This window comes from Lipotes vexillifer, unplaced genomic scaffold (assembly GCF_000442215.2).
Source record: "Lipotes vexillifer unplaced genomic scaffold, Lipotes_vexillifer_v1.1 scaffold484, whole genome shotgun sequence".
In the NCBI taxonomy this organism is placed as follows: domain Eukaryota; kingdom Metazoa; phylum Chordata; class Mammalia; order Artiodactyla; family Lipotidae; genus Lipotes; species Lipotes vexillifer.
This window is the reverse complement of record NW_006786458.1, coordinates 147,867-163,934: the sequence shown is the minus strand read 5'-3', so window position 1 is coordinate 163,934 and position 16,068 is coordinate 147,867. Positions and strand designations below refer to the sequence as shown.

At 52.3% G+C, this 16,068-nt stretch overlaps 1 protein-coding gene across 3 annotated transcripts in view; it reads left to right on the top strand.

Annotated features, from left to right (window-relative positions):
- LOXL2 (lysyl oxidase like 2) overlaps positions 1-16,068 on the top strand; it is a 103,712-nt gene that overhangs the window by 79,045 nt on the left and 8,599 nt on the right. For all 3 annotated transcript variants that reach the window (XM_007458811.1, XM_007458812.1, XM_007458813.1), the window contains 3 exons: positions 3,785-3,952; positions 5,705-5,870; positions 10,712-10,955. In XM_007458811.1, coding sequence (XP_007458873.1) covers positions 3,785-3,952; positions 5,705-5,870; positions 10,712-10,955 — 578 coding nt within the window. The remainder of the gene's footprint in view (positions 1-3,784; positions 3,953-5,704; positions 5,871-10,711; positions 10,956-16,068) is intronic.

Genomic DNA, 16,068 nt, shown 5'->3' with positions numbered 1-16,068 from the left:
GTGGAGTCTCTGTTTCCCCCAGTCCTGTCAAAGTCCCGCAATCCAGTCCCGCTAGACTTTGAAGTCTGAATCCCTAGGAATTCCTCCTCCCGTTGCCGGACCCCCGGGTTGGGAAGCCTGATGTGGGGCTCAGAACCTTCACTCCAGTGGGTGGACTTCTGTGGAATTGTTCTCCAGTTTGTGGGTCACCCACCCAGCAGTTATGGGATTTGATTTTATTGTGATTGCGCCCCTCCTACCATCTCACTGGGGCTTCTCCTTTGTCTTTGGATGTGGGGTATCTTTTTTGGTGATTTCCAGTTTCTTCCTGTCGATGATTGTTCAGCAGTTAGTTGTGATTCCGGTGCTCTCGAAGAGGCAGTGAGCGCACGTCCTTCCACTCCGCCATCTTGAACCGATCGTCATTCTGCTCTTAATCATCACCGCCCACTGGCGTTCCGAACTTCAGTGCCAACCTGGCCCACGGGAGGGGTCCTCACTCACGGCCTCCACCTCCCCAGGGTGCATCCCTGTGCCGGCCTGCAGCTCCACCAGGCTCGGCGGTGAGATTCTAGAAAGCACACCGAGGGGAAGGGGAAAGGACTTGGACCTCCCAAAGAGAAGGGAGGCTCAAGGCTCCTAAATCAGGACACAAGCTGTTAGAGGGCTCAGCCTGAGGCCGAGAGGAGAGGTCTGCGGTCGCCATCACAGTCCCCACTGTCTGTCTATCCGGGACACAGAGTGTCCTCAGGCCAGGAGATCGGAGACTCAGGGGGCCAGGCGGGTGGGGAGAGGGGACATGCGTGGAGGGCTGGCAGACCGCTCCTTGCCAAGGCTGAAGCCACTCAGAGGCGACTGGAGATGGTTTGCACAAGGCACAAATTAGGTGCCTTAGTGAGTATCCTAAACCTCAGGGTTCAGTCTGACCCCAGTGGACAGGAAAAGCCTCAGAACATAAGCCCAGGCTCCAGAACCCCAACCTCCCAGCAGCAGTGCTCCATTCTCCATCCTGAATGTGAGTCGGTCCTCAATTCTAGCTTGGTGGTCCCTGCTTTGAGACAAAAGCATCCCTGGAGAAGGGGGCTTGTGTGCGTGGTTTGGAGGTGGTCTAGCATGGTGGTTAAGAGACACTTACAGTATCTGAGATTCTACTTTCTCATCTGTGGAATTTGGATGACATGGTACTGCTGCCTCCTAGGGGTGCTGTGAGGACCGAGTGTCCATAAAGGGCTTGCACAGGGCCTCTAGAGACACGATAAGTGCTCTGAAAGTCTGCCTGTGAATTTCCCAGCACTGAGCATTGGGCCTGTCATATAGTAAAAGCTCAGTAAATACCGGATGAATGAATGGATCCTGTGAACTATGCACAATTCATTTCATCTCTCAGAAGGTGCCAGCATTACCGGCAGAGTTCAGTAAGCACATAAAGGAAGTATATGATAAAATACAGGCCTTTATTAGGATCTCAAATAAGCAGAGGGGATGGCTTGAAGTTACCTCTAGAGACATCCCGGATGGGTTGAAGGCGCACCCTGCCCAAGGGCTGCTGGCCTTCCCCTGCATGTTGGAGCTGGGTGACTCGCCCCCTGCTTGATGGCTCTGCCCATCTTATCTGTTTGTGTTTTTACATAGATCCAAAGATATGTTAGTCATGGCTGATGTACAATGCATATCCAGTGTCCAGTGTCCAGCTTCATCGGGGTTTCCTTCAGCCCAGAGACACCCAGGAAGACAAATAGCCTCCCAAAGGCCAGCCCCCTTCCTGCCTGCTCTGACCTCTTCTAGCTCCCCTGAAGAGAGGCTTGCTTTCTGCTGGGACTCCCAGCCTAACGACGATCACTGCTGTGAGGATGTCTGATAGTTCTTGGCACTCACTTGGTGCCAGGCCCTGTTTGAGCACTTTACATGAACAACCTCATTCATGCATCCGCTCAACAACCGTGGCAGGTAGATCGAGTATCATGTCTGCCCTCGGCTTGTCTGTTTGTCGGCTGACCTCAGTGACCCTCCCAGGCCCTAAGTCCGTAAGAATTAAGACCTGTGACTTAGGGGTCCTGCCGTTGCTAAGTACGGGCAAACAAACAGCTGAGGATTCCTGGAAGTGTTATGCCTTATCTCAAAGGAATGAATTGTTAGAAGCATAAAGGAGAGCAGGGTAAGGTATCTGGATTAAAGGCTGCAGTTTCAGAACCCTTCCCCAAATTCCAGATCTCCCTGCTTGGGCTCACTTAGGTTGGTCCACGCTTTCATTCCGTAAGACTGATCGTGTATTCATCCATTCCAAAAACAGTCTTGGCATATACCTAACATGTGGGAGGTGCTGGCTTAGTTATTGATCATCCAGTAAACCAGACAAATACAGCTCTGCTCTTTGGCACTTATAATCTAGCAGAGGAGACAGACGGTAAATTGTGAATTAGCTTAATTATAATTGTCAAGAATGCTAGGAAGGAGATGTAGAGGGAGTGATAGACTGTGTAAGTGGGCACTGACCCCCATCGGAGGGAAGTGCCATTGGGTATAGGATTGGAAAGATGAGTGGGACCAGCCAGGCCAAAGGGCCTCTGTATATAATAGGCTTCAGTGTGAAATGAGACTTGCTGTGTGACATGGTCAAGAAAGTTAGGTAGCCATGGAAACTGAAAGAAGGCTGTGCCCTTGGAGGTGGGAGAACAGGGCGGAGAGGGGCATGTGATTAGGATGAAGAGGGGAGTAGTGGAGCAATGGGAAACCATGGACCTGTTCTAGGGGAGGAATGCGCTTGGGTGTTTTTCAAATGTGACTCTGGCTTCTGCGTGGAGAATGGGTCAGTGAAGGCAAGAGGAGAGGCAACAGGAAGTGAGGAGGGCTGGTTCAGGTGAGAGGTGATGGTGCCTGGGACGAGAGGGTAAGGATGGAGCTGGAGGGAGGAGGGCACGTCGGAGAGAGACTTGGGAGATAAAATCTACGGAGATTCTGACGGGATGTGGGGGGATGAGAGAGAAGGCGACGCTCAGGATTGCACCCAGATTTCTGGCTTGTCTAACAGAATAGATTCGGGATCGGCAAACTACAGCTTGCAGTCCAAACCCATCCCTCTGCCTATTTTTGTATATATGGTTTTATGGGCACACAGCTGTGTCCTGTCATTTACATATCGTGATGCCTGCTTTCACGCTACGCGGTGTGCTGCCCCTGGGACAGGTGGTAGTGGCTTTAGCTGAAATAGGGAACGAGGGGGAGGTAGAGCACAGCTTTAGGTGGAGAGAGAAAAGAGGACAAGTTAGATCTGGGGTCTCCGAGGTGCCCGGTGGGACAGGCAGCTGGCTGTATGGGTCTCAGAAGAGAGTTCTGCGGGGGAGGACAGCAGGGGACACTGTGGGAGGAGATGGCATCAGGATCTGGAACCTGGGGGCAGGAGGTGTGGCAAGGAGAAAAGGGTCCAGGGAAGAGTCAGGGGATTCTACCATTTTAAGGCCTCTTGCCGCATCCTTCCGAGTGTCTGATCTAAGAGCAGCCCCCCTGGTGGGCGCATGGGCAGCAGAAGCAGATTCTGCTGTGCTGCTCAGAGGGATCAGTGGGCCTCCGCAGCTGCACAGGCTTCTAGGGCCCCAGGATGCCTGCGGTGGGGCGGGGGAGGGGGACCGAATACAGAAGACCGTGCTGGGCACCACGCCTGCGGCACACAGTAGGCTCTCAGCGATGCTGCGGGATCTGTGTCGCAGGCAGGACCCCCTGCCTTGGGGAAATTGGGACTGAGGGCAGTACGGCGGGGCATCAACCTGCCTTCCCCTCGTGGCGATCTTGCCTTCCTTTCTCTCCACAGCTGCGCCTGAACGGGGGCCGAAACCCCTATGAGGGCCGAGTGGAGGTGCTGGTGGAGAGGAACGGGTCCCTCGTGTGGGGGACAGTGTGCGGCGAGAACTGGGGCATCGTGGAGGCCATGGTGGTCTGCCGGCAGCTGGGCCTGGGGTTTGCCAGCAACGCCTTCCAGGTGAGAAACCTTTGAGGGCCTTGAACCCTCCATCCAGTCTGATCCTGCCCATCTGTCATCAGCCCCCATCTTCCATGAACCCCAGGAGACAGAGAGCCATGGACTCAGAGGAAGAGCCTTATCCAGGCTCCCACGCTGCTCTCCACACCCCCTTGGGTGGGTCACGTGCTCTCTGGACTCTGGTTTCACGGTCTCAGCTCTGCGTGGCGGGATTCGCACTGTGCCAAGGGCTCCTTCCGGGCCATCCCGATGTGCCTTTTGCAGACGGAAGCCACTCAGTCCTGTGGGGCAGTGAAGACCGCCCAGCCCAACCCCCCAGACGCCTTAGCTCACCCGGAGCATGCTTCCCCACGGTGTCCACGTCCACGCATCCTCTCCTTGGTTGGCTGGTAAATCCCCAAGCCTTGTCCAGGGCCCTTTCACAGCCACTGCACCCTCCTCCCCGCCGGCCCTTCCTTACAGAGAGGGACTCAGTTGAGAGCAGTTAAGCTCCGCCCCTATCAGAAGAAAGACAAGTAGCGCGTCGGCTTCTGGACCCCATCCTATGGGGGAACGTTGTCAGAAAGAGGCTGGGGGCCGGAGAAGCAGGAGCCAGGAGGCTCCGGGTCTGTTCCCAGCCGGAGCCCTACCAGCCGGCTGCGCGATGATCTGGGGCAAAGCAGCCACCCTTCTATGCCTCCCCGTGACATGGAATGAAGAGGCCCAGGTCCTCAATATCCTGGCTCTAAACACTTTCCTTCAGCTTCTCCCAGAACAAAAAAATGTCTGAAGCTCCCCCATCCTGCTTTGCTAACCCTGATTTCAGCCCCTGTGCCCAGGTGGCCTGCTCGGGGAAGGGGTTTCTTAGGAAGGGACGTGGGAGAACTCAGGCAGCCTTGCTGAGCCTGACTGCCTGCTGGGGGCTGCCCAGGGCCCAGGGTAGGTGCTGGGCATCCAGAAGGGGCAGGCCTCTGGTAGCCGGGGCCCTCTGGGAGCCTGGCTTCGCAGGGCCATGTAATGTTTCTGCTAATACTGCTTATGACAAGCTAGGGTGCTCTGGTTCTTCAAGGAGAGTCGAAAAACAGTGCTCATTACAACAGAGTGGCTGCCCAGCTGTTTTTGTTCCCCGTCAGCTCGTTCCTAAGACACCTGGGCCTCACAGCTGAGGCTGTGAACGGGCATGCCCCTGATATCAGTCCCAAATCTGCCCCTGATTGCAAGCCCTATCCCTTCCCGAGGCCCCAGTTTTCTCTCTAGAGGATACGAGTGTGTAGTCAGGTTCTTTAGAGAAACAGAACCAATGAGATTTATGAACGTGGAACTAACTATTGACATATGTGAGTAGATTTCTTCTCTCCTGCCAATTCTGATCAATTGGCAGTGTATTCCTGGAGCACTGTGTTGAGAAGGATTCTGAGAGCACAGTCAGGCTTAGAGGAGAGTGCTGTGATTGATTAGTAATGTCTGCCCCGGGCTCAGGGAGAGGGAGTGGGCAGCATGAGCTGCCATTCCTGACACACAGCATTGAACATACCCTTAGCTGTGCTTTCCAGAAGCAGGGAGGGGCAAAATCCAGTGTGAGGGTCTCACGCGCACCGCCACCAACAGACTGCATGACTTGGGTAAGTGACTCTGTGCCTTGGCTGTCTCCATCTGAATAATGGGATCATAAAGGCTTGGGACTTCTGTGAGGCTGAAATTTGATAGAATATGGGAAAATGACAATTCTAGGGGACGTACTGCCCATTTTGTTGTTGTTGTTGATTCATCCAGGAGACCTGGTATTGGCACGGAAATATCAACGCCAACAAGGTGGTCATGAGCGGAGTGAAGTGCTCAGGAACAGAGCTGTCCCTGGCGCACTGCCGCCACGATGGAGAGGACTTGGCCTGCCCCGAGGGCGGGGTGCAGCACGGGGCTGGAGTTGCCTGCTCAGAAAGTGAGAGCTCCTGGGTGTCATAGCCCACCCTCCCTGCCAGGCTCCAGTAGGGGATCAGAGTCTCACTGATTATTCCTTGCAAGGCTCTGAGGCATCTGTTATGAGCTGAGCAAAAGAGGAAAGCAGAGATGGATTCGTGTTAAGTGGAAGAGTCGAGTGGGCAAGAGGAACTACCCGCACCCGCAACCTGGAATCTTGCCCGATGACAGTGGAGAGGAAGGCAGGAGGGAGGACTTGGGAGTCTGGGAGCCTTGGGTTCAAAGGCCGGGTCACTGTAGATTATTTAATTGGCCTTAGGCGAATTTAGTGACTAAGAACTTGTTGTTCTGGGGAACATGCTTCTGGGTTAACAGGTGAAGCACACGCTAAGTGCTTGGTGAGTGTCAGCTTCCTTCCTTCCGCCCTGCTCCACACATAATTTCCTGGGACTTCCCTGGCGGTTCAGTGGTTAAGACTCCATGCTCCCAATGCAAGGGGCACAGGTTCGATCCCTGGTCAGGGAACTAAGATCCCGCATGCTGTGTGCGGTGTGTGGCCAAAAGAAAAAGAAAAAGAAAGATCATTTCCTGCCTGTTTTCACACCTGGGGGTGATTTAGCCTCCTGGTGACTCCCTGGGAATCCTAGAGAACTTGACAATATAGAAGGGAGGCCCATCCCACCCCTCCCCCACCCCAGCCAGGATTCAGAATGACCATCTCAGTATGTTCCCTTCCATGCTGAGAGGACACATTGATAGCACTGCAGGCATGTTATTCTCTGGATCCCCCCCCCTCCACACCGTCATTGCCGTATCATATGATTCCCTTGTGAATCTGGGAGGTAGGAGAGGCCTGGAGTCTGGCCAGAGAACTCCAGACCAGACCCTGCCTGCCACTATTAGCTGATCTTGGCAAAGTTAGTTAACTGCTGTAATCCACAGACTTTGTTGTTTTTCCTAGAAACTGGAAATTAGATTGTTGTTGTGACAACAAATACACTCAAGCACTTAAGAAACAGTGGTGCGCTGTTGTTTACCAACACGGAGAGCTAGAGAGAAGATTAAACTGGAACTCAGTCCCTTCTCCCATCAACCCCTTTTAGACCCACTCAGCATCTCCTAACCCTTGTAAGGCAGGACTCTCAACTCCAGTGCGAGCTTCTCTGGACAGACGTCATAAGCTATCGCATCCTGTCTGAGAGGAGAGAGTGAAGTGACCACCCTTACCAGCCCTCCAAGGGGAGAGCATCCAAGCAAAGTGGTCTCACCCTCATCAGGAGACTTTTCTTAGCTTAATGATTTATTTATATTTATAATATATCATTTTTTCCAAAAGGAAATTAAGATAATGTAAACCTAAATAAAATTCAAGGTAGCATAAGATTAAAGCAGATTTTTAAAGAAGTAGGTATTGGCAAAAAGGTAGTGGCTCAAAATGGTGCCGAGAGAGGTTAATAAAAAATATGTACTGTAGAGACCTATACATTTACTGCTATAGACTCATATACATTTACTATTGTAATTACACAGTGAGCTTCCTAGCAGCCAAAGGGAAGAGGGAAACCTGGTCATTAATATAATTCACAGTACGCAATAGAAACAAACCCATGAGTCAAAGAGAAGTCCACTATTCTAGATACTGAGATCAAAAGGAACTTCTCATTATGAGACTGAGAGTTATGAGATCAACAATGCCTGCCATATCCTCACGGCAGACAAAAATTGACTTTCATGGGGCTATTGCTCAGAGAACCCCTCAGCTTGGACTGAAGGTATCAGTCTGCAGAGGGGCAAAAGTTACTGGGGCCAGGAACACTGATCTGGCTTAATACTTTACTCAGAAAGAGAAAGTATATTCTTCAGGCAACCCTTTGTAATTACTTTTTCTCATCCAACCAATTACATCCTAAACCTGGAACTTCTCCCTGATATCACTCTGTCTTCCTCATCATACCCCCCAGAGTCGAGCCATCTGGATTTTTACCTTTCTATAGTTTCTCAACTCCCTTTACCTTCTTGCATCCCACTGTCAATCCTGTACACCGTGTTACCACAGAGGCTCCTCCCTGGGACCTCCCATTGCTTCCCTTCCCTGAAGCCAGGGTCAGTGCTGGTCCCCTGCTTGTGCTGCCTCATGTTCCAGCCCCGTCCAAGCTTTCCCACCGACTTAAGTGAACGCAGGGTTTTGCACAGGCACATGTTGTCCAGCCTCATATCCAGCCGCCTTCCCTGCCCACCCCTCCTCAGTACACGCAGGCCTTGGTCCTCCTTCATGCCTCAGGGGCGTGGCATGTGCTACTGAGATTAGCATCTTAGAGCAGTTCCCTCTAACCTCTGCTCATCCTCCATGGAACAACTAAAATGCAACTGCCTCCAAGGAAGTCTTTCCTGACCCCTCTCCCCAGATTGGGTCCCCTGCTATAATTCCCAAAACACCGCGTATTTCTCCTTCAAGCTCTGGTCACAATTATAATTAAGTAATTAATATGTGCTCTATTTGTCTCTCCTGCCATAATATAAGATCTTCCTTGTTAGCACTGTCCAGAGAGGCTAGCACAGTGCTCACTGTAATACTTGATAGACGGGTGGATGGGTGCATGCCTCGGATGAGCTTCTGGAGGATGTTTTGGGTGTTAGGGAGGTCAAGGCCCCATTCCATGGCAGGTGCTGAAAGCCAGCTACCGGCTAAGTTAGGCCATGTTACCTTAAGACTCCTGAGCTGGAGGGAGGGCTGGCCTCCTCTCGGAAAGAGGAGGGGCTGGTGGAGACCCCTCTGCCCAGCTCAGAGGGAAGCTGAGGGGCTGTCCAGTGAGTACTGACTAGTGTACAGACAATGAATAAGAGACCACAACACCCTCAGAAAAGGTGCTGGGCTTCCCTGGTGGCGCAGTGGTTGAGAGTCCGCCTGCTGATGCAGGGGATGCGGGTTCGTGCCCAGTCCGGGAAGATCCCACATGCCGCAGAGCGGCTGGGCCTGTGAGCCATGGCCGCTGAGCCTGCGCGTCCAGAGCCTGTGCTCCGCAACAGGAGAGGCCACAACAGTGAGAGGCCCGCGTACCGCAAAAAAAAAAAAAAAGGTGTGCCCAGGACACTCAGTGCCAGCAATGCTGCATCCCGGTCTGTGCCCTCCAAGAGGAAATCGTTCTCAGCAGATGGGAGCCTCCCTACCCCTCATCCCATTTGAGTGCCCTTTCACTCCCCTGCGGTTCCACACCCAGTCCCTGCAGGTAGGTTTGCTCTCTAGAGGCGGCAGGGCCCCATCACTGAAAATCTACTGGGCTCCATGTGCAGCCTGGGGACCATGAGAAGGAGATGCAGACAAGCGAGGAATGCTCCGGGCATTGGTGAACTTGAGCGCAGCCAAGCTCACAGATGACACCCACTTCAGAAATTTACAAGCAACCTGTCAGGAAATAAAAGATGGATGGGTCTTGTAAATGATTCACATACAACATTTTTGTGAATTGAAGTACACTAGAAATGTTCAATGCAATCTCACTTTTAAAGGGAAACTTACAGTTACTCCTTTGGTCAATGCAGTCTCACTTTTAAAGGGAAATTTACAGTTAATCCTTTGGTAAAGAAGCTAATCCTAATAATATTGTTTAGCAAACATAGATTATAGCCATTGGTGATTTTTTTTTAACACCTGCTATGTGCAATGCACTAATTGAGTAAGTCAGGCTTGTTTTGTTTTGTTTTTTAATTAATTTATTTAATTTATTTTTGGCTGCATCGGGTCTTCGTTGCTGCACGCGGGCTTTCTCTAGTTGCGGCGAGCGGCAGCTACTGTTCGTTGCGGTGCGTGGGCTTCTCGTTGCAGTGGCTTCTCTTGTTGCGGAGCACGGGCTCTAGGCGCGCGGGCTTCAGTAGTTGTGGCGCACGGTCTCAGTAGTTGTGGCTCGCAGGCTCTAGAGCTCAGGCTCAGTAGTCGTGGCACACGGGCTTAGTTGCTCTGTGGTGTGTGGGATCTTCCCAGACCAGGGATCAAACCCGTGTCCCCTGCATTGACAGGTGGATTCTTAACCACTGCGCCACCAGGGAAATCCCCAAGCTTGTTTTAAAAGAGGTACCTGGGGGAGAACTCTCATGTAGAGCAACAGTGCGAGTGGAAACTGGTAGAACCTGATATACATCAGAGCCTTGAAAGTATGCAACCCTGCCCCCCAGCAGTTTCATTTATAGAAATATATTCTGAAGAAATAAAGTTACATACACAGATTTACTACAGGATGTTTATCACAGCTTCATCTTTAACTGAAAGGTTCCAGGCAACCCTTGTATCTAAAAGTATGGGATAGGGTTATGAATTAAATATTATGGAGCCACGAAATGGATGTTGTAACAGATATTTATTAACAAAGGAATATGTCAAGTTATGTTCTAAGGGAAACAGTATTAGCAGACTATAAATCTACATACAATATTACACATGGTGGAAAATACATTTGTATCATTCCCAGAAGAATCAGACCAAGGTGTTAAGAGTGTTCTCTCTCTGCATAGCACAATTTCCTTGTTTTTATATGCTTTTTATTATGGAAAAAAGCCACTCAAAAGGAGAGAAAATAATAGAACGAAGCCTCGTGCACCCATTACCCACGTTGAACAACTGTCAGTATTTCACGCACATGCACTGGGATCTGCAGAAGCGTCCAGGAGGGCTCTCAGAGAAGGGCGAGAGGAATTGGGGGCAGCGATCCACAAGGAAGGTGACCTGGAGGGGGGACACCACGATCCAGTTCTAGACAGTGAGGCTTGGCAGGGATGGAGGCTAGTGCCAGCTCAGGAATCAGAAGGAACCTACTCAGGAAGGGGTGAGGGGCCTCTGGCTTTGTCTGAACCCTGTGTCTGCCTTCCCAGCTGCCCCCGACCTGGTCCTCAATGCAGAGATTGTGCAGCAGAGCACCTACCTGGAGGACCGGCCCATGTTCATGCTTCAGTGCGCAATGGAAGAGAACTGCCTCGCGGCCTCGGCTGCCAGCGCCAACCCCACCACGGGCTACCGGCGGCTTTTGCGTTTCTCCTCCCAGATCCACAACAATGGCCAGTCTGACTTCCGACCCAAGAACGGCCGCCACGCGTGGATCTGGCATGACTGCCACAGGTGAACCCTCCCTGCCAGCGCCGTAGGCTGTGCCAGTCCGAGGCACCCAGATGGGGTTCAGAATCACAGGGTCACTTAGGGATAGCCAAGAGGCCACATGGTCCTGGGGGCGGGGTTCTCCCCAGCTGGAGGGATGGCCCACTGGCCTCCCACATTTGCAGATGCCATTCTCTCTTCCCAGGGGCCCCGGCCCACCTCCTCTTCCCCGAGTCCGCTCGCTCTCTTGGCTCCAAAGTCTCCACCGTTTGGAGACAAACTTTGTTTTGAGAACCCTGTGCCCCTCCATTGACCTTCAGTCGACAGTTTTCAAGTGTGTCCACAGCAAGTTCGTGCTCTGCAGGGTGCTTGGGGTTTTGCAGTTGTTGGATTCTGAATTCGTTTAGGAATGTACTTTAAGTACCAGGGTAAGTTTTAAACATCTCTACGAAGGCGGTGCGTGTGGAGACAGGAGTTCTAGGCCAGGAGTCATGAGGCCTGGTCTCTCGACCCAGCTGTGCCTCTAACCGGTTGCATGATGTCAGGCCAGCTGGGCCACATCAGCCGGGACTGCTAATACCCCTTCCAGCCCTCAGTCTGTGGCTCTGTTCCCAGTGCTATATAAATCACGGACAAGAACAGAGTGCAATCCCAGAGCCAGCCCTAGCTGGAGCCAACAGAAGCCTCCCTGTTCATCTCCCTGCCTTCCCCCCTTCTTTCTGTCCCTTTGCCTTGATTCCTACCCTAATCCTGAACCGGCTGCCAGTAACGGTTCTCATTTTCCTGCTCAGACCTGAGCTGGGCAGGTAGAGGGAGCAGAGTGGGTACAGTTTTGAAAATGAAGGGAGGGAGACCCCTGTCATTCAACCTGGCAGCCACGAGGGTTAAGTGCTCTGGCACTTACTTAGAAGGGGGTCAGTAAATGTTAGTTCATATGTCCCTAACTGTGATCATCACATTTTAGAGCTGGAAGGATGCCTGGTGGTCAGCCAGACTGGGGCCTCTCAGACTGCTGTGCACTCAGGCCCCCTGGTGACCTGTGAACATGCAGATTCTGCTGTGAATCTGCCAAGGACCCTGGATTCAGCACTGACTGCAGATGCTGCCAGCCCGCCGGCCCCGCTCTGAGAAGCAGGGACCTGGTGCAAAAGCTCCGGTGCAGATGGGACTCTGAGCATAGAGACCACACTCCCCGTGCCCAAGTCTGTGGCCCCTCACGGTGGGGGACATATGAACTAACATTTACTGACCCCCTTCTAAGTGCCAGAGCAGGGAACCCTCGTTTTCCTGAGTCTGGAAACGGCGGCTCTGCGTTCATGGGACTAGCCCCAGGTGAAGTCGTGGAGCAGGGACCCCGACTCGGGGCCTCTCTGGCTCCCAAGCCTGTGTTCTGCCTGGTACCTCCGCCCAATCTTCATCAGAAATCTGTGTTGTGCTTTACATGTCATAACTTACAGCCTAGTCACATTCGAATCTGTTTGGGGATAGAGTTGTTTAACCCATTTCAAAAGAAAGGACTGTGGAGGGCTTTCCTGGTGGTCTAGTGGCCAAGACTCTGTGCTCCCAATGCTGGGGGGCCCGGGTTCAATCCCTGGTCGGGGAAGATCCCACATGCATGTCACAACTAAAGATCCCGGACGCTGCAACTAAGACCAGGCGCAGCCAAATAAGTTAATTAATTAAAGGAGTATGGTAGAACTCAGGGGAGCTGATATTCCTTTATAGTTGACCTTTCAACAACACGGGTTTGAACTGCACGGGTCCACTTATACGTGAATTTTTTTCAATACATTTTGTACCTCACTATATGCATTTCCATTATACAGCTTTTTTAAAAAAATTATTTATTTTGGGCTGCGTTGGGTCTCGGTTGCTGCGCGTGGGCTTTCTCTAGTTGTGGCGAGCAGGGGCTACTCTTCATTGCGGTGCGCAGGCTCCTCACTGCGGTGGCTTCTCTTATTGCAGAGCACGGGCTCTAGGCGCGCGGGCTTCAGTAGTTGTGGCACGCGAGCTCAGTAGTTGTGGCTCACGGGCTCTAGAGCACAGGCTTAGTAGTTGTGGCGCACGGGCTTAGTTGCTCCACGACACGTGGGATCTTCCCGAACCGGGCTCGAACCCGTGTCCCCTGAGTTGGCAAGCAGTTTCTTAACCACTGCGCCACCAGGGAAGCCCTATACAGCTTTTAAATTAACTCAGTGTGGGGAAAAGTTTATGTCTGATTAGCGATTACAATAAGTGGAATCAAAAGAATTAGAGCTTGAGTCCCGAGTCTATCCAAACGGTTTCAGCTTCCTGCCCTCGGGCAAGTCATTTATCAACTCCTTTGTTTCTGAGGCAGTGATAGCAGCACTTGGATTTTCAGCCTCATGGGGGTCCTGTGCCCCTAACCTCGGCATTGTTCAAAGGTCAACTGTAATTACTATCCGTATGTCCTAAAAGTCCTAATTAGCCAAAGAAGTTTTGGTCTTTATATAGAAGCATGGAGGTCTTCTGCAGGGAGAAAGTCAGAGAGTAAAATTAAAGCCATGACATATGGGTGCCTGATTTCCTTCAGAGAATACATGGCAGAAGTGCTGCCCTGTGGGCCTACAAGTAGAAGGTAATTGCATCTCTGCCCTGCATGTGGCACTCCACCCAGACATCACACGGTAGGAGTCTCCCTGTGACCTAGGCTTGCCCTCCAAGGAATGGTCTTTTCCCTAAGAATACACGTGGCGACATCATGGAAGTGTTTCTTCTGATCTGGTGCTCCAGGAACACTGACCCCATCCTCCCCACCCCTACCCCAGCTTGTCCTGTGTTCTATTTTCTTTCTTTGTTTATAGATGTTGCAATCAATGGTTTGGGAGGGACGGGTGGGAAAGAACATACTGGCTAAGCATTTGTGCCTTCAGGCCTCGACCTCCTGGACCATGGCTGAGAACCTCTAACCATAGGGACCCCAGAGAGTGTAAGAAGCTCTCCACCCCTGGCCTCCAGAGCTCCAGGAGCATTCTCCAGGCTCTGTGGGAGGACCTTTCAACAGGAATCCTGGCCCGAATCTCCCTTGGGTCCCTTTGGGAGTGTGATGAAAGCTGGCCCGTCCTCCACTCAAAAAAATTATTTCTCGATTTAACGTCCTATTTCAGCAGATTTACAGACACTGAAGCCCATCTGTGGAGCCAGAATTAAGAACCCTGGCTCAGAGTAGTGTGTATGGGGAAAACTATAGCTCCCAGTTTACTTGATACCATGATGAGGAACAGAGCTATGTTCTTTGAAAGCCCTAAGATGAAACAAAGAACGGCCCCCTTAGGAGTCTCCTGCCCAGCCAGACCTAGAGGGAAATGCCCTGCACCACTCTCTCTCATATGCATGGCCCTCGGTTGATGAGGTTTTTTTAGCACAGGCCCTCTAGTGTCAGGTATTCTCTCCCTCCTTAGACTTCTGGGCCCGGGATGGGGGTCCCCCTCCTGCTTCTTGTGTTCCAGGGAGTGGGACCACACCTGCTCCCCTGGCACACGATGTCACAGCTTTGACAGCTGGGCACAGAGCAACACGGCGTCTCCTGGCTCTCAGCCTCTGCTCTGTCCCAGGGCTCAGTCTCCCTGCCCCTCACACCTTGGGGAAGCCCGGGAGAGGAGCTGGGAGCTGGAGCGGCAGGGAGGTGACAGCCAGCACAGGTGCCAGCCCTCCCGTCAGGGATGGCCCGGGTACAAAGGGGGGACTTTCCTTCATTCTGCCCCACCCCCTACCATGTGCAGAGCAGCCCCCGTATCAGGTCAGAGCCCCACAGATTCAGTGCAGCCTCCGTGAGCCAATTTTAGGCCCTTGTCCTATCCGTGGGGCTTTGTTCCAGCCAGGGGCTGCTTAGCACGTGAGGAGGGCGGGGCAGAGCAAGCAGAAGGGGCCCTGCCCTTTGTGGCCGCACCCCCTGAGGCTGGAACACACCCCCAGATTTCTCTGAAATGGGGATGGGAGCCTTTTCCCACCCACGACTGAGTGCCGGCCACGACTCTCCATCCTGGAGGCACTGGGAGACTCGTGGCTGGTGTGGGAAACGAAAAAGAGTGAAACATCTCTACAACGCACACTGATGCTCAGATCGAAAGTTTTCTTTGGGCCCGAGATGACCTAAGGGTAACAGAATATACCCAAACCTCCCTTCTTGCTCTGGACTAGCTTTGTCATCCACGTGTTCACCCAGCACCTCCTGCCTCGGCTAGTGCCGTGTCCTAGAATACTGTGATCTGGAGTCTCACGGTAGAAAGCTGTCCTCCTCTCACCCAGATTACAATGACCTCCCTCTAGTGTCAGGTATTCTCTCCCTCCTTAGACTTCTGGAATTTCTTTGCAAATCGGAGTTTCCCCCTATCTTTATCGCGTGGATCAGGCCCCTTCTTAGACTTCCAAAGTTCGGGACACTCAGCTTGAGAAGAGGAAATTTCCCCCGATCACCAGGGGCCTTCCCAGCAGCCACGATCCATACCCCCTGGGATGTGTGTGTGGGTGGTGGAAGGTGGGTGCCCCTGGGCTCCACAGCCAACCAGCTGGGAGGGAAACGTGGCCCCGGGGCTGATGTCCACGTTTGCCCCAGCGGTAAAGCACAGAGGCTCGCGGACCTTGGCTAGCTAGCATCGGGAGGCTCCAAACCGGCCGCTTCCCTCCTAATATCCACAGGGGAAAAACTGAGGAGCTGAGGAAGACGACTCTTAAATCGAGTCTGCAGGAAGCCAGGGGAGCGGGAGAAGGTCAGCCTTACAAGAATCCATCTGTGGACTCTGTCTGAATTTTGTTTAGACAACGGAACATAAACCTATTTCTCTTCAGTCTTTCCAGCCGGTAAACATGACAACATAAACCCGTCTCTGAAAGAGGCAGACATGTTTTAGGCCATGAGTCAGACCTCATGTCTCACCTTGCTCCTTCAAGAAGCCAAAATAGACTCTTTCAAAGTCATCCCTTCAACTGCCACAAAATGCATCCTTGTGACTATTCCCTGTGGGCCCCTGGCTCAGCATTCTTTTACCCAGAAACATGAGTGACCTGGGAAAAGCCCAACTTAGGAACTTCTGACATTTTTTTTTTTAGCACAAGCCCAACACAGGAAGAAGGGAAAGCGCCTCCGATTCCCTCTCTGAAAACCTGTCCTTTTTTT